Source organism: Balaenoptera acutorostrata, chromosome 5 (genome assembly GCF_949987535.1).
Source record: "Balaenoptera acutorostrata chromosome 5, mBalAcu1.1, whole genome shotgun sequence".
NCBI lineage: Eukaryota > Metazoa > Chordata > Mammalia > Artiodactyla > Balaenopteridae > Balaenoptera > Balaenoptera acutorostrata.
The window spans coordinates 143,209,329-143,231,143 of record NC_080068.1 but is presented as its reverse complement, the minus strand read 5'-3'; the positions used below and the strand labels follow the sequence as shown (position 1 = coordinate 143,231,143).

General features: G+C 49.3%; 1 protein-coding gene across 11 annotated transcripts in view; it reads left to right on the top strand.

Moving 5' to 3' along the window:
• Positions 1-21,815, top strand: part of NSD2 (nuclear receptor binding SET domain protein 2) — a 94,790-nt gene that overhangs the window by 34,828 nt on the left and 38,147 nt on the right. For 7 of the 11 annotated variants that reach the window (XR_009008335.1, XM_057546532.1, XM_057546534.1 and 4 more), the window contains exons 2-5: positions 4,262-4,887; positions 7,222-7,381; positions 14,870-15,036; positions 15,536-16,018. Coding sequence is in view for 10 of the 11 variants with exons in the window: in XM_057546532.1 (XP_057402515.1) it covers positions 4,291-4,887; positions 7,222-7,381; positions 14,870-15,036; positions 15,536-16,018 (1,407 nt within the window). In the remaining variant the exon portion in view is untranslated. The remainder of the gene's footprint in view (positions 1-4,261; positions 4,888-7,221; positions 7,382-14,869; positions 15,037-15,535; positions 16,019-21,815) is intronic. The other 4 variants (XM_057546537.1, XM_057546535.1, XM_057546536.1 and 1 more) reach the window with 1 other exon arrangement.

Below are 21,815 nucleotides of genomic sequence, written 5' to 3'. Positions count from 1 at the left end.
GTTCACGTACAGGTCATGATTACCACGGACCTAGGCCTAGAGTTAGATCCTAACCCCATGACCCTGGATATGTTTTAAGAGAAGCCAGAAATCTGAATTTTTGTGTAAAATGTCCCAAACTTTAATTGTTGGCAACTAAAACGTCTTGTTTATCTGTCTACTGACTCTACTTCTTAATATTATTTTCTTAGCTGTTGCTCTAACTAGGGCTGCGGTTTGCATCCTTAACTCATCACAGGCTACTTAGAGTTAATATACCACTGGGTATAAAATACAAGAATCTTGCAACTGTCTGGATTGATTTACTCCCTTCCCCATGCTACAGTTGTCATATGTATCATATCTATTAAGTTATAACTCCAGTGTTATATATTTTGCTTTAATTATTTGAATTTTAAAGAAACTAAGAGGAACAAATAGTCTTTTATATTTACTCATATATTCACCATTTCTGGTGCCCTTCATTTCTTCCTAAAGATCCCAGTTTCAGTCTGGTGTCATTTCTCTTCAACCTGAAGAACTTCCTTTAGCATTTCTCATAGTGAAGATCTGATGGCAGCAATTTCTTAGTCTGTATTTCTCTTAAAATGTATTTTGTCATCACTTCTGAAGGATATTTTTTCTGGATATCAAATTCCGGTTGGACAGTTGGTTTTTTTTTCCCCATTACTCAAATCATATCTGGCTTCTGTTTCTCATGAGAAGTAAATGATCGTCCATATCACTGTTTTGTATGTAATGGGTCTTTTTTCCCTCTGACTGCTTTCCAGGGTTTCTCTTTATCTTGGTTTTTAGGCATTTCAACTGATGTGCACCTGGGTGTAGATTCTTTTATATATATCCTGCTTGAGATTTGCTGAGCTTCTTGAATCTGTAAATTGATGTCTCACTGAATTTGGGAAGGTTTTCTGGTTATTTTTTCCCAAATATATTTTCTTTTTTTCTTTTAAATGACTAACTTTAAAAATAATATTTATTTTATTTATTTTTTATATTATTTTTGGCTACATTGGGTCTTAGTTGTGGCATGCGGGATCTTTTGTTGCAGCACGCAGGCTTCTCTCTGGTTGCGGCACGTGGGCTCCAGAGTACGTGGGCTCTGTAGTAGCGGCAGGCGGGCTTAGTTGCTCCGTGGCATGTGGGATCTTAGTTCCCCGATCAGGGCTTGAACCTGCGCCCCCTGCATTGGCAGGTGGATTCTTAAGCACTGCACCACCAAGGAAGCCCCCCAGATATTTTTTCTGTGTCACTGTTTCTCTCCTTCTGGGTGGGAGTGGGAACCCAGACCTTTTGATGCTGGTCTATAGATCATTGAGGCTCAGTTTCTTTCCTTTCTTTTTATTTTTATTTTTTTATTTTTAATTTTTTTTTAAAATGTTAATCATTGATAGGCTACTTTCTGGTAATTTATTTATTTATTTATTTATTTATTTATGGCTGTGTTGGGTCTTCGTTCCTGTGCGAGGGCTTTCTCTACTTGTGGCAAGCGGGGGCCACTCTTCATCGCGGTGCGCGGGCCTCTCACTATCGCGGCCTCTCTTGTTGCGGAGCACAGGCTCCAGACGCGCAGGCTCAGTAGTTGTGGCTCACGGGCCCAGTTGCTCCGCGGCATGTGGGATCCTCCCAGACCAGGGCCTGAACCCGCGTCCCCTGCACCGGCAGGCAGACTCTCAACCACTGCACCACCAGGGAAGCCCTTTCTTTTTATTTTTAATAATTTTTACTCTGTTTTTTAGATAATTTTTACTGATCTGTTTTCAAGTTTCCTGACTCATATCTAATACGCTTTTAAGGCCGTCCAATGATTTTTTTTTTTTAAATTTCAGATACAGAATTTCCATTTGACTCTTTTTCATAGTTTTTGTTTCTCTGTTGCCATTTCCAATTTATTATTTTATGAGTATATTTTCCTTTATGTCCTTGAGCATGGTTATAGTAGATGCTTTGAAATCCTGCTGAATTTCAATATTTGGGCCATCTCGGGGTTGGTTTCTGTTGTTTCCCTGTTTCATCATATAATTAGTAATTTCTTTCCTGGATAATGTGAATGATGTGCTGTAGACACTCTTTATTCCGTTATGTTCTTAAGAGTGGTCTTTTATTTTCAATTGTGTTAAAATACACATAACATTTACCATCTTAACCGTGTTTAGGTGTGAAGTTCAGTGGTTTTAAGTACATGCACGCTGTTGCAGCCATCACCAGAACTCTTTTCGTCTTGCGAATCCGGAACGTTGCCCCCATTAAAACAGCACCTCCCTGTTCTCCCCTCCCCCAGATCCTGGTGCCCACCATCCTACTTTCTGTCTTTATGGATTTGACTACTCATAAAAGTGCAGTCTTACCGTATCTTGTGACTGGCTTATTGCACTCGCTGTAACGTCCTCAGGGTTCATCCATGTCATAGCAGGTGTCAGGATCTCCTTCCTTTTTAAGGCTGAATCGTATTCCACTGTGTGGATTCCACCTTTTGCCTGTTGTGAACGTGCTGCTGTGAACATTGGGTACAGATACCTCTGTGAGTCCCTGCTTTCAGTTCTTTGGGGTGTGTATCCAGAGTGGAATTGCTGGGTCCTTTTGATTCTTTGGGGACCCCCCCCCCCGCTGTTTTCCAGCAGCCACACCATTTTACATTCCCACCCACGTGCACGAAGTTTCCAATTTCTCCACATCCTCGCCAACCCGTTTTCTGTTTTTTGTAGTAGGTAGCCATCCTCAGGGGTGTGTGTGAGGTGGCATTTCATTGTGGTTTTGATACTTTTTTTTTTTTTTTGGCCTTGCCGTGGGGCTTGTGGGATCTTAGTTCCCGGACCAGGGGTTGAACCCAGGCCCGGCAGTAAGAGCGCGGAGTCCTAACCGCTGGCCGGCCCCGGAAGTCCGCTTCTCATCCTCAGAGTGGTGTTGCGGTTTGTTTCTGTCTCGCTTCAGCTGTCTTGTAAGCTGGGCTGCGTGGACTCCAGGGTTCGGCAGGGAGTCTGCGGGGCGCGGGGGCCCGCCTCGAAGGCTCTGCTTTCCCTGTTCACCCGGTGCCCGGCCTGCTCGGTGCTTTCCCGAGCCGCCCCCGCGCCCCCCGCTCTGGGCTCTCTCCAGTGCCTTTAGGTCATTGTCTTCTCTTTTTGTCCATTTGGTCTGATGCGAGCGGGACTGGGAACCCACTGTGATTTACCTGAAAAAAACACCGTGTGGGGCACACTGAATGCTCTGGTGTGTGCCCGGTGCTCCAGGTGTCCGGGGCCACCCCTCCACCACTGCCTGGCGCCCACCCTGGCCTGGCGTCCTCGGAGACTGGGCCCTTTCCACCGAGGCTCTCGTGGGAAGGCTGTCCCAGGCTGCATCCTGGCCCCTCCCCAGGGGTTGTAGCCAGCGGCCCCCAGGCGGTGACAGTGGCTGAGCACCTATGTCCTCGGGCTCCTGGTCCTGGCGCCCCACTTCTCCCCGGTCTCTCACCGTTGGCCCCCTCGTGGCTGTGGTGCACTCTTGGGACGTCTTCCCAGCGGAGTGGGTACCTGCCCATTCCCTGTTCCGAGCCGCCTTCATGGGGCGTCCCCAACGAGGGGCTGCGGCTGTGCGGGGAGGAGACCCCTCTGCACGCGGACCTCGGGCGGCCGTCCCGTGGAGGGCGCTGTGGGTGGTGCGCTATGGCCCGGCCCTGCTGCCCGACTAGCGCGGTCCCGGAGAGCTGACTCCACTTGATGATGCCGCCCTGCTGCTTGTCGCCGGCAGTTAACTTGGGCCTGGGTGGGGAGGGGCGGGGGGGCGGTAGGGGTCCAGCTCTCACCTTCCCCGGCCATCTGGGCTGAAGCTTTGCCTACCGGTAATCGCGGGTGTGTCCTGAGCCCCTGCCCGGAGTCCTCTTCAGCTGTGTCTCAAGTGCTTCCCTTTTGTCCTTTGCCCGGGCCTGGCTTTGTGCTGGCCACCTCGGGCGCTGCCCTGGCGGCCGGGGGCAGGGGGCGACCTCCGCTTCCGAGGGCTGAGGTTGAGGGGGGCACGGCCACACAGCTTATTAGTGGCGGTCCCTGCTTGACTCTTGTGTTCTCTCGTTAGAAACTAGTCCTGTTCCTTTCACTTTATCACTTTGTGATTCCTGTCATTTTTGTGATAGTAGAACTGCCTCCTGTGACCTAAATCATTATAGGAAACATCATAAATTGCCTCAAAACCCCCCCAAACTCTACAAACTGATAGAGAGCTTCATTGGCATACTCATCTTAGGTTTGAAATGTAATACCTTTCTTTTCTTTCTCTTTTTCTAATGCTGCAGTGTTCTAAGAACAGAGGCATCTAGGCTGAATGGAATTCAGCATCAAAAAAAGTCCTCTTTCTGTTCCGAAGGTTGTAAAGTGCGTGAAGATGAAGCAGGCACCGGAAATCCTTGGCAACACGAATGGAAAGACTCCGAACTGTGAAGTGAGTCGTGAGTGCTCCGTGTTCCTGAGCAAAGCCCAGCTCTCCGCCGGTCTGCAGGAGGGAGTTGTGCAGAAGTTCAATGGCCACGACGCGCTTCCTTTTATCCCAGCCGAGAGGCTGAAAGACCTCACCTCCCGCGTCTTTAATGGAGACCCCGGTGCTCATGATGCCAAATTGCGTTTGGAGTCCCAGGAAATGAAGGGACTTGGGACACCACCTGACACTACCCCTGTCAAAAATGGCTCTCCAGAGATCAAGCTGAAAATCACCAAAACATACATGAATGGGAAACCTCTCTTTGAATCTTCCATATGTGGCGATGGTGCTGCTGCTGTGTCCCAGTCGGAAGAAAATGGACAAAAACCAGAAAATAAAGTGAGGAGGAGCAGGAAGAGAAGCATAAAGTATGACTCCTTACTGGAGCAGGGCCTTGTTGAGGCAGCCCTGGTGTCCAGGATCTCGAGTCCCTCGGATAAAAAGGTATTTGTGAGTGAGGAGTCCTGGCTGGGCGGGGTAGAGTGCAGCCCCAGCTCCCAGGCACAGGAGGGCCACGAAGGACACGTGGTGTGCGAGGGGCGGGAGGAGGTGGGCTCAGCTCCCCGAGGCCTGCTCTCCAGCTCGGGCCCCTGGCTGTGACAACGGTAGACACTCACAGCAGCCTGCTGAGCAGTGCTGAGGCCTAGAGATTAAACATAAAGATTAAACACGGGGACTTCCCTGGTGGTCCAGTGGTCAAGACTTTGCCTTCCAATGCCGGGGGTTCGGGGTCGATCCCTGGTTGGGGAGCTAAGATCCCATATGCCTCGGGGCTGAAAAACCAAAACATAAAAAAAAGTCAGAAGCAGTAGTGTAACAAATTCAATAAAGACTTCAGAAAATGGTCCACATCCAAAAACAAAAACTTTAATTTAAAAAAAAAAAAAAAAAAAGATTAAATGAGTGTCTGACCCCAGGCCTGGCCCGTTCCAGAGCCCTTGACCTTCAGGCTGTCCTGTTTTCACGGATCTCCTGTCCAGAGATGCCCTTTAGCCTAAATCTGGTCAGTGGAGGAGCGTGGGGATCTAGTGGGGGCCTCCTCAGTCTGTGCTGCCCGAGGAGGGGAGCAGGGCTGCGCTGTGCAGGTGTGCTCCTACCTTCCTGCCCCACGGTTCACCGTCCACTCCCAGGTCTCCTCCCCCGGTGGTCCTGCAGATGGGCCGCTGCCTTGAGGGTTGGGGCTGTGCCTCAGGCCTTCACGTTCTTGGTTCCAGGGCAGAGCCCATCACTTGGGTGCGCGTGAATGAGTGTTCACTCACCAAAGGCTGGGGTGGAGACCCCCTAACGTAGGACGACAAACGTGGTGGTTTATGCCACCAAGTCTTAAATGACACTCGGGAACCTAGACCTTGGCAGAAGGAACTGGGGAGGGCTCTGTAGCTGCCCTTGTTCACCGAGGGGGCTGATGGTCTAGATTAACAGGGTCTGGGACACGTCCTGTGCTCACTGGTCAGCCAAAGCTCCTGGCCCACTTGCAGGAGTGGGGAGAGGGAACTCGAGACCAGTTTGGGTTGTATCATCACTAAGGTTGGAATAATTAGTGTCACATTATAGTTGAGGAATCTTGGTTACAATCCCACAGGTAGGAAGGGAAAGGACCAAAATTTCCCTGAAATAGTTAAAATAACGAAGAACTTTGAGGGTTCAAAAAAATGTCTTTTGACTGCTCAAGGGCTCTAATGTAATCATAATGGTGAATTGTTTAAAAGCCTAGTTGAGTGACCTGGGCTGATACAGTGGTTTTTCTGAAGCACCCATGGTGTGGGGAACCTCACTCTTTTATGGGGGAAGAGGCTGGTGCAAGTTATCCCTAGCTCTGTGCCACTTGGTTTTGGTAAAACTTGGGTAAATCACCTGATTTGGACTCTCAGAGTCTCATTTGACTCTTCAGAGTGGGGACGATAATATTATACTTGTCCTGATAGGGTTGTCACGTGGCTTTGATGACACCGTCAGTGTAAACCTGGGATGTTGTGGAATAACATGAGAGCCAGCATTTTTTCAAAAGCATGTAATGAGTGCTCGCTTTGGCAGCACATATACAAAAGCGTGTAATGTGACAGCTCTGTGTCAGCCCTCACCACCTGATGTGTGTAACAACCGGGGTTCTCCTCGGTTTACAGATGCAGAAACTGAGGCCCAAAGAAGTTCAGCGACTTGCTCAAGTAGGTGGCGCTCTTAGGGGGAGGCCTGGGGCCGTGCTGACTGGGCTCGTCCTCCTGGAGAGGGGGTTGTTCTTGCCGGCCTTCAGCCTCCTAATTGGCCTGGGCTCTAAGATGGAGCGACCGAGATGCCAGGAGCCCCAGGCCTTGGATGGTGGGTGCTGGGGCTGAGACTTGCTGCCAGGCCCCCGTGTCCTCACCGCCCTGGGTTCTCTCTCCAGCAGGTTAACTGTCAGACGAGGGCTCAGAAGGGGCGGGAGGGTCAGGGTATGAATTCCATGCCAGTTCTTCTCCGACCTGCGAATAAGCTCCATTAAAGATCACCCACTAGGCCAAGGAAATAGATTTATGTGGAGATCTTTGTAATGTTGTGCACCTACTGTGTGCTAGGTACTTGCTAGGACCTTTTAGCTGAGGGCAAGAGACAAACGATTTTGATGAAGTGATATCAGGGCTGTTACCTGAAAAACAGTGAGGGAAAGCATGTTTCTTTTTAGGGGTTTGCGTGTGTGTGTGTGTGGAATCTCTTGTCTGACTAATCCTTGGTCTTCTATGGACAGGAGGCTGGATTTAGGGGTAGGTACTAGATGTATCTTTTGTTGTTATTCATTTTCAGATTCCAGCTAAGAAAGAATCCTGTCCAAATAGCAGAGACAAAGACCAGCTGTTGAAGTACAATGTCGGGGATTTGGTGTGGTCCAAGGTGTCCGGTTACCCCTGGTGGCCATGCATGGTCTCCGACGATCCACTCCTGCACAGCTACACCAAACTGAAAGGTATTGTGTTTGGGGGGCTGTTTTTCTATCTTTATCTTCTGCACTTAATTGTTTTCATCTCCAAACTTCTTTATTACTCTTCCTTAAACAGCCCTATTGTGGTTCTTTTTTTCTTTTTTTTTATTGTGTTAAAATACACAAACATAAAACGTACCATCTTAACCATTTCTAAGTGCACAGTTCAGTGGTATGAAATACATTCCCATTGTTGTGCAGCCGTCACCACCATACATCCCCAGAATTCTTTTTATCCTGTAAATCTGAAACTCAGTCCCTGTTAAGTAACAGGTCCTCAGTGCCCCCTCCCCAGCCCCTGGCAGCCACCGCTCTACTTTCTGTCTGCTGCCTGTGGTTTTGACTTGCATTTCCCTAGTGATCAGTGATGTTGAGCATCTTTTCATGTGCTTAGTGGCCATTCATACAACAAGGTTTGAATCAGCTTGGAGGTGGGGGTGGGGTGGGTTGTTGTTAATTTTTTTGTGGTTCATTTTGCAACTTTGCCTAAAGTTAGTGATTCACACGTGACACATTGCCTTTTCTTTTTATATCCAAATTAGATACGTACTTTATCTGATTGAATTAGTTTTAAAAGAGAAGCAGTCTTTGCCTTGTATTGCTTTTCAGGTTTTATGATAAATAATTTATTACTTAGATATACAGTGACTGCTTCAGCATGATTTTCAGAATTAGTATTTTATACTAAGTTTTAGTTTAAAAAAAAGTCCCAGTTTATTTTATTAGGTCTGTGGGAAGAAGGAAAAAAACTAGAAATGATCATCTTTGGTGTAATGAAACTTGGGAATATAAATCAGTACACAGAACAGTTAAGAACATATTAAGAATGTAGTATGTTATTGATACAGATTAGAGCAGATGCTAATTTAAATAATAATTGGACAGTTCATGAAGCACATAAAAACTCATGTGTTTTTGGAGGGAAAAAACCCCCGAAATCAGGTGGTTTGAGATTTTCCTGAAGAGTTGCTCTAAAGTTTGAATTTGGTCTGAGGGAGGTGAGAGGTGGTGACACAGAGCTGGAGGTGACCAAGTTGGTCCCCAAGTGACCTGTGACCCCCAGAAGCGCGGGCGGCTGGAGCTGTGGGCTGGCCTTGCATGGCCTCAGCGTGAGTGCGTGGCCTCTCTTGGCCTCTGGATGGAGGCCTGAGCTCTCGCCGGGGCAGCGCTGCTGGGAGTGGGGTACACTGGTGGCTCCCTGGCAAACAGGCTTGAGGGGGTGCAGGTTCGCGATGAAAAGGACCTCTCCTCAGCCCCAGGTGCAGGCCTCCCGCCCCCTGGGTGGTTGGACCCTGCCCCGAGGCCCAGGCCTGCGCATGCACTCTGCACGACGGTGGTGGCTGGAGAGGAGCCTGTGGGCTGGCTTTGGCTCTGACTCGGTGGAGGACATTTAGCATCCTCAGCTTGCCAGCATCAGGGAGTCCCTGCCAGAGGGCTTCAGGGGTCCCAGGGTGCACCCCTGCTCTTGTGTTCCCCCTGAGGCTGAATCAGGGTGCCCTTCCCAGCCTCTGCGGTCTCGAGCAGCACCCGCCGCCCAGCCCCACTCTCTTAGGCTGCTCTGGCCTCGTGATCAGACTCAGGGCGCAGGGCCAGGCAGGGGTTGTTGTGGGAAGGTGCCCAGACTTAGAAGGAGGGGTGCAGCCCAACAGTGTGCTTCTCTAGGAATGGTTTTGGGTTGCCGGGAGGCACAGCCTCCGTAATCACAGATCAACTTCTGAAGACTGATGATGTGCATTTGAAAAGCAGCTCAGTAGGAAGAGAGCCAGGATGCAAGCCTTGCAGCTGGAAGGGGATTCAGATGACCTTTGAAAAGCAAAGGGTCAGAGGAACCCGTGAGAACCTGGGGGTGGCGGAAGGACACGTGCAGCCGGCGCCCGCCCGGGAGGTGGTGGCCAAGAGCTTTCCAGTGGGAAGGCACGGCCCTGCTTGTCATTAGTGAATGATCAGTGGCCATGCTTGGGACCGGGCTCCCTGACAGCCTTGCTTGCTCTGTGGTTTTAATCCTCCCTGAGGATCCATCGGCTTATTGAATGCTAGCTCTTCATTTTTACCATGTGTTTCATGGTTAAGGAGCTGGCGTTTTTCTGTGAAGGTGAGCTCCCTCCTAAACAATTACTTATGTATTACAGTCTTCACTGTTTTTAATGCGCAAATCGTCCCAGATTTGGCCGGTGGGAGCCCATGAAGTCCCTTTCAGCCGTGTCCTTCTGACACGTCTCCATCCGTCTTGGAGCACTTCCTTACGTGTCGCCCAACTAAATACACTCCGGGCTCATTTTGAACTTTCTTTGCCCCAGTCCTGGAACCAGCTGTTTCTGAGAAGAAACCTGGGTCCTTTTAGTAGAGAGTGGTGTATGGAAGCTCGGGTCTGGGCTCTGGGTGTGTCCAAGGCCACGGGAGACAGAGGGGCACCGGGGTGTGAGGCAGGTCTCCTGGCAGTGCTGAGCCCAGCTCCCTGTGCAGCACCCCGTGCTGGGCGTGCCTGAGGGGTTAGGCGTCCTTGCTGGGGAAGTACGGGGCTATGGCGGAGGGACGGCTTCTGGCATGGGGCTGGGTGAGCAGGGGGTCTTGGGAAGCAGGAACTTTTTTTTCCCTGTAAGATGGAACTCCCTCCCCCTCCCCCTGATTCCCACCCCCGATTTTCTTTTTTTCTTTTTGCGTATGTGTACTTCTTTTTATTTATCATACTTGGGATTACAGGTGTGCTTGAATCTGGATCGATAGTAATGCACTTAAGCTTTAAAAATTGAAGTATAATGTACATGCAGAAGAGAGCACAGCTCTTTGGAGAGTTCAGGTTTCCTTTGAAAATCTAATAGCATTTTCGTGATTTGTAGCAGCAGAACTTGTCTTGGTGACCGTCTCCCAGGGCATCTAGATGGATTAACCAGCAGCTTTGAGGCCTAACCCCTTAAGCTGGAAACAAGATAAATGTGTGTTTTGGGTATTATACTGTGAAGAAGACTGGATTCTTTTGCAGCTGGGAACGTCACCATCTCCCTGGTGGGTCTGAATCCTACTCGTCTTCTCTTTAGGTACCAGGGTATCGAGTCAAATTATCTTCTGTTGTGGAGATTTTTGTTTTCACCTTTTCTGTGTTATGGAAAGGAACCCTCATTGCTTTTTTTCTAAATTCCAGCATTTTCTAAAAATATTATAGGTACTCTGACTTCCTCATGTTCTGGGTTATTAGACCCTGTAATATGATTTTTTCCTTTTTGCTTGTTCTGTCGGCTACGAAGAAGAGAGGCGTGTTAAGACCTCCCACTGTGATGGTGGGTGTGCCTTTTTCAACTTGAAATTTTGTCAGTTTCCGCTTTACCTATTTTGGGGGCTCTGGACCCCCAGGGACTGAACCAGGGAACCCAGGCGGTGGTCCTTGTTCTCTGTTTCCTGTGGGATTCTGTGGCCTTTTGTCCTTGTGATTTTGTCCCTTGCTTCTGTAGACACCTGGCCTTGCCTGCATTGTTGTGGCTTCTCTTCCTCTCTGTATCTGCAGTGCTGAGGCAGCCTTATCTCTTTGTGGGGTCCATTCCGCATGCATGAATGGCTGTTGTCAACTCAAAGGCCCCACAGAATCTGGACAGAGACTCTGGCTCAGTCTAGCCCAGGGGGGTCAGGGGTCACCTTGCGTCTAATGTGCCGTGATGGGGAGGAAGCGAACATAGTACAAAATTAGGTTCCTGGGCTATTGGTGGAGGCCACGTTCTCTTAGAAGGGAGTGTGGGTGGGGCATCAATGATAAATGTTTTCATACCGACCGTGATTGATGAACATCAGAAGTCACAGGAAGGAAGGGTTACTAATAAATGGTGCTGGGACAATTGGTTAATTACGGTGGTAAAAATGAGTAATTCACCTGTCAATTTTGGACCAAAAGAAAATTCATATGGATTAGAAAAAAAAACTTAAAAATACAAGAAAGTTGGGTTACATTTGTTACCAAATTTCCAGTCAGGAAAGAACTTCAGAAACGTTTAATTAATTTTATAAACTTAGGATCAGCCTATCATGTTCTCCTCTGCTTTTTTTTCCAGCTGACATGTAAGGAGCATTTTTTCTGTGTCATTAACTATTTATTTTAAAAAATGATGTGCATTCATATTATTTCATCATATGTACTGTAATAGATTTTTCTTCATTATGCAAATGCTATGACATATATTTATATTCATTTTTATGACCAAGGGAAGTTCTTTCAAAGTATTAAAATAATTGAAGCAGACACAAATCTCTTGACATGTTTTTGAATCTTAGCTGTTTTAAAATCAAAGAAGTATACACACTTACAAACAAGTCAAATTGTACTGAGAGGTTAATAGTGAAAAATAGTCCCCTTCCCTCCCAAGAAGTAATTATTTTTAACTCTAAACATTTTCTTCCAGTTTGAACTATTTTTTGATTTATCATTTAGATGTTTTCTGTTGACTTTCTGTTATGGAAAATGAAGATTGATCTCTTCAATCATTTCCTGTTTCTTTCCCTTTCATCCTCCCCGTATAATTAACTCACTGTTTTTTTTTTTTTTAATAGTGTATTTATTTATTTATTTATTTATTTATTTATTTTTGGCTATGTTGGGTCTTCGTTGCTGTGCGAGGGTTTTCTCTAGTCGCGGCAAGTGGGGGCCACTCTTCATCGCGGTGCACGGGCCTCTCACCGTCGCGGCCTCTCTTGTTGCGGAGCACAGGCGCCAGACGCGCAGGCTCAGCAGTTGTGGCTCACGGGTCCAGTCGCTCCGTGGCATGTGGGATCCTCCCTGACCAGGGCTCGAACCCATGTCCCCTGCATTGGCAGGCAGATTCCCAGCCACTATGCCACCAGGGAAGCCCTAACTCACTGTTTTTATTACATCAAACGTAGTTGTTCTCATAATTTTGACTATGTAAGTATCGTTCAGTGAAAAACTGAGCTGTGTTCTTTAATTGCATTTTCTTTCTTACAACCTTTTGTTTTTCCTGGAGTTAATTATTGCCTTTCTTTTGAAATTGTATACTTTGCTGTCCATACAGCTTTAATTTTTTTCAAGTATTTATTTCTCTGTCCTTAAAACTCATCCTATTATGTAGTTAGTTTTTCTGACTGGGGGAGAAAATGAAAACCTATGTTTGATTCCCATTTTCCTTTTCTGCTTCTTGGATCTCATTTTTTAACCTTTTTCCTTGCTGCCAAGATTTTCTTTCAGTGTGGAAGAATTCTTTCCTCTCGTCTTTTCTTCCCTTGGAGCTCTCTCCTAGACTCTCCCTTTCCCTTACCTAACTCTGTATTACTGGCACTCCGTCTTTTGCGCAGTAGTAATCTTAGACTTTCTTTAAGACGTTTTACTGAGTTACACGCATTGTTTTCCGTGGTGCCACACTGTACTCTTCTTTGGTCAGTTTTCCTTTTTTGTTGGAGTACATTTTTGGCATCCTAAGAAAGTGTAAATGGCGGGTATTGATAAATTTGAGTTCCTGTGGTTTGGGGGATGCTACTTTGCTATCCTCACACTCAATTAATGATTTGGCTAGGTGTAGAATTTTATGTTGAAAATAATTCTTCTCGGAATTTTGAAGGTATTACTCCATTTCCTTCTAGCATCCAGAGTTGCTCTTGAAGTACCTTGCCATTCTGTTTCTCACTTCATGAACATGGAAGCTGTTCTCTTCCCCTCCCCCAATAGCTTGAATGTCACAAAGATGTGCCCTGATGTGGGTCACCCATTGGATGAGGCACTTGGGGGGGTTTAGTTCTGAGACGTGCTCCTGTGTTGTTAATTCTCTGATGAGTTTCTCTGTTTCTCTCTCTAGAAGGCCAGTTATTTGGGTATCATACCTCCTGGATTGATCCTGTGGGTTTCTTATGAGAGTAGATTTTTTCATTTTAATCTCTTTCTTCTTTCTGGGAGATTTCTTAACTTTTTTTTTTTTTTTGAATTTTATTTTATTCTTAACTTTCCATCCAAGCTTTCTTCTTTTTTCCCCTTAATTAATTAATTAATTAATTAATTTTTGGCTGTGTTGGGTCTTTGTTGCTGTGCGTGGCTTTCTCTAGTTGGGGCAAGTAGGGGCTACTCTTCGTTGCAGTGCACGGGCTCTAGAGCTCAGGCTCAGTAGTGTGGCGCACGGGCTCAGTAGTTGTGGCTTGTGGGCTCTAGAGCGCAGGCTCAGTAGCTGTGGCGCATGGGCTTAGTTGCTCCGCGGCATGTGGGATCTTCCCGGCCCAGGGCTTGAACCCGTGTCCCCTGCGTTGGCAGGCAGATTCTTAACTACTGCGCCACCAGGGAAGCCCCAAGCTTTCTTCTTTTTTTTTTTTTTTTTCAAGCTTTCTTCTTGAGTTTTATTTTCATGACTGTATTTTAAAATTTCTCGTAGCGCTTTCTTTTTCTTTGTTCTCTTCTTGTAGCAAACTAGAGTTCTTCTTTGTCAGGTGTCATCTCTTCCTGGCATAGTGTCTGTGGTCCTGCAGAGACTGTTTATTTCTGTGTGTTTTGGAATCATTCATGTTAGAGGCTTCTCTGGGTCCTGCGGGGGCAGACCTTGGTGCTGCGCTTGTGTCTGAGAGGGCTGCACTCAGCTGCCTGCAGCCCGTGTGTAGGGAGACTGTTAGCTTACCTTACAGGGTCTGCCTGGCTGGTGGTCGCTTAGTTGGGGGAATCGCCAACTTTTGGAGAAAAGACACAGTGGAGAGGTTTTTCCTCTGGTGCGCTGGTTCTCTAGGGAGTGTCCTGTGATATTTTGTGGCCTGTGCTCTGTGTGAGGGAACAGGGACTGGCATTTCCCCGATGGAGATCTGCCTTTCTTCCCCAACTTGGCACAGAGATCTGACCTTTGAACCAGCTGTTTTCAATCTCACTCCACCCCAGCCAAATCTGGCACTCCTCCTTTTGGGTTTGGGGACCAGGTAGACACTTTCCTCACTCAGGTTCCTTCTGTCTGCACTGAGGATGTGGCTTCTTCCTGCTAAGAGTAACAGCGGTGCACATATGAGGGGTTACTCTGTGGCCTCATGGCTGCCCTGGGAGGTCATCGGTACCCTTATTCCCCTTCTGAACGCTGTGAGTGAGTGGCAGGCCCAGGGCCAACCGGCTGGTATGTGGGAGGGCTGGGATTTGAAGCCAGGCTGTGAACAGTAGCCTGTGTCCCCTCACTGCTGCCCGGTCCCCTTTTGCTGTTGTCCTCTCTCGTCTTACCTGTTTGGGGTCTTCTTCAGTGGCTCTTGGAAGGGAGGGGATGAGGAGTGAATCTGGTCAGCATTCTTCCCCAGTCGGTTTTGAACCTCATTTAAGTCTCGTAAATGTGTTTCCCCTTTTGGGGTGGAGTGTGGTGGGGAGAAAAAGAGCAGGATTTATTTTGAGGTTAACGGATTCCAACAGCACCCAATAAAACAACTTCAAAGAAGCTCCTAACTTTATATCAGTAATTATTAATAGATTTGCCTAATTTCATCCCAAATTCCAACTTTCAAGTTCTAACATTTTATTTTAAAAACTAGGTCAGAAAAAGAGTGCACGCCAGTATCACGTACAGTTCTTTGGTGATGCCCCAGAAAGAGCTTGGATATTTGAGAAGAGCCTTGTAGCTTTTGAAGGAGAAGGACAGTTTGAAAAATTATGCCAGGAAAGTGCCAAGCAGGCACCCACGAAAGCTGAGAAAATTAAGGTGATAGATGTTCCTTAAGTATAATTTTAGACCAAAACTTTTATTTTTATTCTTAATTATTTATCTTGTTTTGAACTTGTGGTTGGTTGAAATGTTGTAACGGCTTCTTATGTCTGTCACTGTTTACTTTTGCCAAGCGTGCTGTGTCATACAATATGGCAGGTTTCTTTGGAGACACAGGTTATCCTTTTTACTCCTTTGATGACTCCCAGAGATAATTTGTTTTATAATTTTTGTTTTCCTTTATATATATCTATATATAAACATGTATATAATATTATATGTGAGTGTTCGTTAAATGTAATTGGAATTGATTTCTAGTTTAAAGAAACAGTAGAGTTTTACTGGTCTGAACTCTGTCAAAAACCTTCGAGTTAATGGGTTTTTGTAGTTTTTGATTTCTATATTTATCTGAAATTCTAAAAGTATTCTTCTTTAAAGTGGGTTAACTTTTATGTTTATATAATGAAACTTACAATGTCTTATGTTCTCTTTTCAGCTGTTGAAACCTATTTCAGGGAAATTGAGGGCCCAGTGGACAATGGGCATCGTTCAGGCAGAAGCAGCTGCAAGCATGTCAGTAGAGGAGAGGAAAGCCAAGTTCACCTTCCTTTACGTGGGGGACCAGCTCCATCTCAACCCCCACGTGGCCAAGGAGTCAGGCGTTGCTGTGGAGTCTCTGGGAGAAATGGTAGGGTCCTCAGGAGTCAGGGAAGAAGCTGCTGACAGCCCCAAGTCCATGAGGGAAGAGGGCGTTCCCGTCAAGAGGAGACGGAGAGCCCAGCTGTCCTGCTCTGCTGAGAACCAAGACAGTGACCCGGGGACAGGAAAGACCACTCCTCAAAAGACGGCAGAGGCCGAGCCCAAGCGAGGAGTGGGGTCTCCTCCAGGGAGGAAGAAGGCCGTGGCCTCCACTCCGAGAAGCAGGAAGGGCGATGCGGCGTCCCAGTTTCTGGTCTTCTGTCAAAAGCACAGGGACGAGGTTGGTGTTGTGATGGCTTCTAAGTCGTTGTGTTTTCATTCTGGGGAGTTTCTGCATTTGAGGGACATCCTTGCAGTGCAGAATCACCTGTTTCTCAGCATTATCAGCACAGTCTGTAGCGAGCCTTCTGTAGATTTTAGATCTAATAAGTAAGTGTTGTTAGGGAACGGCCATTTCAACTCTTGGGAGCAAAGATATTTGCCTTTGTACTCCGGGTTACTAAAATATTCCCACAGGGACGATGGGAGGTGGGCTGCTCTTTGCTACAAGCTCGGCCTTATCCTGAACATCTGGTCCTGGGTTAGCGTCTTCTCCAGGATGTGGTTACAGAACCCAACGCAGCCAGTGGCGCCATGGTGTTCGAAGGGCAGTACTATGTCAATGACTAAAACATTTGACTAGTGTTCTTAATCATTTTTATAGAATAAACCGTCTCTTCGGACATGGTCCGGGCTTGATTCCATTGTAAAGAACTAAAGGGATTAGGCCGCCATCTTTGGTTCTTCACTATTACTTGAAGTGAATGGGTTGGTGGGACTTTTCTCAGGAATGTAAGGCAGGTGTAATGTTAGAAAATCTGTTATTGTGATTTGCTGTCGCACATTAAATGATCATTTCAGTAGGTGGAGAAAAGGCATTTGGTAAAAGTCATTGCTTTTTTTGCCGTGCCACGCAACTTGTGGGATTTTAGTTCCGCAACCAGGGATTGAACCTGGGCCGTTGGCAGTGAGAGTGCAGAGTCCTAACCACTGGACCACCAGGGAATTCCCCAGAAGTCATTGTTTGTTTGTTTGTTTTAATTTATTTATTTTTGGCTGCATTGGGTCTTTGTTGCTGCGCGCAGGCTTTCTCTAGTTGCGGCGAGCGGGGGCTACCCTTCGTTGCGGTGCACGTGCTTCTCATTGTGGTGGCTTCTGTTGCGGAGCACAGGCTCTAGAGCACGGGCTCAGTAGTTGTGGCGCACAGGCTTAGTTGCTCCGTGGCATGTGGGATCTTCCCGGACCAGGGCTCAAACCCGTGTCCCCTGCATTGGCAGGCGGATTCTTAACCAGTGCGCCACCAGGGAAGTCCCAAGTCATTGCTTTTTGATACAAAGCAAGCCAGGATTAGAAGGGAACTTCCTTTAATCTGCTGAAGGGTGATTATCAGAAACTTTAAGCATCACGCGTATTGAAGGAACTGTAGAAGCATTCTCTGTCTAATCGTGAACAAGGCAGGATGCCCTTCTGTCACCACTGACATTAAATGTTGTAGTGAAAGTACTGGCAGTACAGTAAGAGGAGAAAAAAGTAGAGAGGCCTGACTGTAAAGGAGGTGGTCCATGTGGAGACTCAAGGGAGTGTACAGGAAACCTTGAGACTCAGGAAGAGTTCCAGCACCGGGAGAGATGAGAGCAACACACAGAGGAAGTTGAACGCCAAAAATGTAGTGTCTGTGATAGTAACAAAGTGAGGTACCAAGGGATAAAGATGACAAAATATGTATAACTTTGGAGAAAAATGGCTGATATTTTAGCAGACCTAACGTTAGCAGAGATAAATAGGAGGCAGCACAGTGTTCAGAACAGTATTCTGAAGTTGAAGTTGTCATCTCTCCTCTGTGTTAAACTGTAAATCCAGTATCATCCTGGGAGAACTCCCAACAGGAATTTCTTTGCCTTTTTAAGTAGATGCTAGCATAGCCACGTTTGAAGAGAAGCTCAGCCGGAGGACTTGCCCTACACAGAGGAAGTTCTGTTACTGAAAACTGCGCAGAGCAGAACCCAGAAGCAGACTCGCAAGCGTGTGGAGGCAGATGGGAGAGGACTGCTGGCCAGCTGAGTCGGCTGGCTGCTCAGGACGGGCACTGGGACCCCACTGGTGAGGTCAGAACTCGGCCGCCACGGGAGAAGAGCTTTGTCTCTTTGCGGGGGAGGGTTTCTTAAGGCAGACTGACGATAAAGGAGCTGCGTTAAAATGAGATGAAAGCTATGTGTGCAGAGCTCAAGCGACCCTGAAGGACAGAGTGGAAAGGCTTTGAGAAGGACAGTTTACAGAAGAGCCTGGATGGCCAGTGAGTTCACAAAGAGAGGCTGCTGAGCCCGGGAACAGCCGGGAACCACGTGTCACGGTCACAGTGAGGCGAGTGGACACAAGCCCAGCGCCTCTGTGGTCAAGGAGATGAAGCCGTGGTGGGAATCCCCATGCAGGGCTGGCAGAGGATCATTCCTTACACCTAGTTTCAAGAGAAATTTGGCAATATCTAGTGCAATTGAAGATGCACATTCTCTGTCTTGTGATTTCACTGCAAGGTATTTACCCTTGAGGAGTTTTGCCCTCGTGCCCAAGGAGGCAGCACAGTGTTCAGAACCGTAAGATGCTGTGGAAGGAAGGACAGATGGTGGCATGCCCTGCCGCGTAACTCTAGACTTACTGCACATCCAGGAGGAGAGTAAGTCGCTGAAGGATGTGCAGATCCCGTCACCGAAAGCGTGAAAAGTGCAGCATGCCCACTGTTTTGTTTTGCCTACCTGCCTACCTGCATCCATGCAGAGTCCGGGTGTAACTCCAGGTCCGTGTCTCTGTCCAGGTGCTGACACCTGGTGGGGAACTGTGGGTGTGGACCAGCCGGAGCACAGAGCAGTGTGCACTTACCGCGCCGGGCCTGCTGTGGGTGAGGTGCGAGCTGTAAGCTCAGGCTGTGCGACGCCCGTGTTTGAAGCTGGACCCCCATCACACCTTGGGAGGAGCCCCTGCTCTCAGACGCCGGGAGCAGGGCATGGCTGTGACAGCTCAGCACTGCCAGCCAGCCGCACTCCAGCCTCTTCCTAGTCCATACGTATCTCCGTGGAAGCTCCACTCGTTTGAAAATGTGAAAGAGAATTCAGACCACTTTCCAAAGACCACCCTTTTTACTTTTGCGGAACCAACTTGCTCTCCATCCACCCTTGCAGCACTGCGACACGTACCAAGAACAGACAGCAGTTTATCGCTGCGGAGATTGCTGATGAGCTGTAGGCCAGAGGCGGCAGCGTGGGGCTGTGCTGTGCACCCCGACCCCCTGCAGCTCACAGCACAGCCTCTGTGCCTCCGAGCACCCCTCCAGAGCCCGTTCTGCCCAGCTCTGCCGTGGGCGTCATGCTCGGTGCAGACGCCAAACTCAAGGTGCACAGTTACGGCGCCGGTCTGCTGCCTGTCCCTGGTCTTTGTGGGGGGTCAGCCCCACGAGCCCTTCCCCTCCTGTCTGGGTTTGGGTGCTGGTGGGCTTTGATAATTCCACGTTGTCAGAAAAGTGATGGCTACTAGGATATTCTTTACCTGTTATTAACAAGTGTGTTTGTGCTGGTTCTGTAATGAGTAATTCTAGACTTGAATTGAGGAAGCTGCTCCCTGATTCCATCCTGTAGAATAGTCTGGGTCTTTCTAGGGGTTTCTTTCTTTTTGGAGAGTGGTGGTGCACCCAAGGATGGTTTTTGTTTGGTTGTTAATTGCTTAATCAGTGGCCAGCCCTTGAGGGACAGAGTGGACGGAGCCTCCTTTTCTGGGGTCACTAGATAGAAGACTGTGACTGTCAAGGACATTTGGTTGCCACTTGCTGACTTTTTTTGCTGCACATTTCCAGCTTGCTTCTTGCAAATGAAGAAAAGCATCATGCTTCTTGAAACGGGTTGAGCTCTTGGTTGACATGTTTTGATCGTCCGTCTTCGTCCAGCAGGCTCAGCGTGGGCGTGCAGCTCCCTCTGCTCCCGAACCCCGCTCCAGGGGCTGGAGGTGGGGGAGAGGCGTGTGCTGGGAGACGGGTTCGTGGCCCGTGAGGAGCTGGTGGGGCTGGTGGACAGCTGCCAGCAGCTGCGCCGTGCCCGTGTGTGGTTTGCCCGCGAGATGAGAGCGGCTGGGTGAAGCCTCCCGCGAGGGGAGAGAGTTTACTAAGGCACCGGTGTTGGTAGCAGTTTTATCAGCAGATGCTTTTCGCCTCAGTTTCCGATTTCTGAAGCCTCTTCCCACTTTCTCTGACCCTGATTTTTACGGCTTCATTAGAGTTGCACCACTGTTTTAGGTCCCAGCTCTGCATGAACATTTGTATTAGGTGTCTATTGCCACGTAACAAGTCACCGCAAAGCTTAGTGCCTTAAGACAACACGCATTGCTTGTCTTGGTGTCTCTGGGTCAGGAGTTCGGGAGCAGCTCAGCTGGGTGGTGCTGCCTCAGGGTCTCTCATGAGGTCGCAGTTAGGGTGTCAGCTGGGGCTGCAGCCTCATCTGAAGGCCGGAGTGGGCCAGAGGACCTTCCTGCAAGGTGCCACTCGGAGGCCAGTTGTGCCCCCAGCAGGTGGTCACAGGGGGCATGGTGGAGGCCTTCTACGCCCTAGACTTGGAAGTCCTGTGTGGCCATGACTACACTGTCCAGTGCCTCTGCCGGACAGCAGGAGGGAGGCCTGAGGACTAGGAGGCAAGGTTCACGGGGCGCTCTCGGAAGCCGTGTGAGGAGGCCGGGGGGTGGGAGAGCAACCTCTGAGGAGCCCGTGGAGTCTCAGGTTGTGCTGGTGACGTTTCAGCTGTGTGGGTTTGTGGGTATTTGGTTTTCCATATTTTTTTTTCCAAGGAGTGGAAAGGCTTTTAATGAACATTACAAAGGGACTGGGTGATGGGGACACAAACCCCAAATCCAGCCTTTGTTGCCCATTTCAGTGGCTGAGGAGGAGGGGGGGGCTCCACTCTGCTTAGCTGTTCCCAGACCCAGAGGCAGCTGGAGGGCGGTCCCTGCGAGTCTCCCCTCCCCGCGGAGGGGCTGAGTGCTGCCGGAGCGGGGAGGCCTGAGGCAGCCAGCCGACCTCTGAGGTCAGGGGAGGCCCAGGATCAGGCAGGGGCGTCAGAGGTTGGAAGGGTAGATGGACTGAACAGGAGGGGCAGCTCTTGGGTCCCCAAACAGCATTGTCACAGAGGGGCCAGGGCCTGCTGGCTCCAGGGACCGAGACCCTCACCAAGGAACAGCCCCCCTCCCCCTGTTCAGCAGTGGGTCAGGAGAAGGTCTGAGGGACAAGAGAGGACAGGGGCCTGGGTGGGCAGAGGAGGCTGGGAGGGAGCCAAGGAAGAGCAGCGGGCGCGGGCACGGTGGGACGGGGCCTCCGGCTGCTGCCCTGCAGCTCCTGCTGGCGATGAGGTGGCGGTGGGGCTGGTGGTGCCGCCTGTCAGGGTCCAGGACTCGTCGGAGCGGGTGCGCCCGTCGCAGTCGCTGTTCAGGTTCCGGGCGAGCTTGTGAGCAGCCTTCGGTCCGCCGAGTCTGTCGGCCTGTGGTTGAGCTCTTCCTGAGGCGTCTTCCGGGAGCTGCTCTTGCTCTCGGCCGGGCTGTGCTCGGACACCTGCCTGCAGAAGTGTTCCAGCAGCACGGCCGCCGCCTTCCCAGCCGCGCGCGGGCGTCTCACCGCCTCGCTCCACGCAGGGCCTGCTTCCTCCTCCCCGCTCCTCCCCGCGGGGCGGCGGGGCGCCGGGCCTGGGCTGGGGGCTGCCAGGCGGCTCCTCCCCGCGCCAGCCGTACTGACGGCTGCCTGTCCATTCTGCCGTGTGTCAGAAACACAGCGGTGGCCGCGGTGGAGCGCTCCACGTGTCGGGGACCTTGCCAGTACGCTGCCGCGAGGAACCGTTCGGTTCTCGTGACAGCACAGCGAGCCCTGTCTCCTGGCTGAGCGCGAGGAGCTGAAGCCACCCCTCCGCAGTGAAGTGACACAGGTGGGAAGCAGACTGGGACCCGGCCCCGACTGTGCCCGCGTGCAGAGCCTGTAGCGGTTGTCCTCATGAGACCTGTGCGTTGGGCTGAGCGGT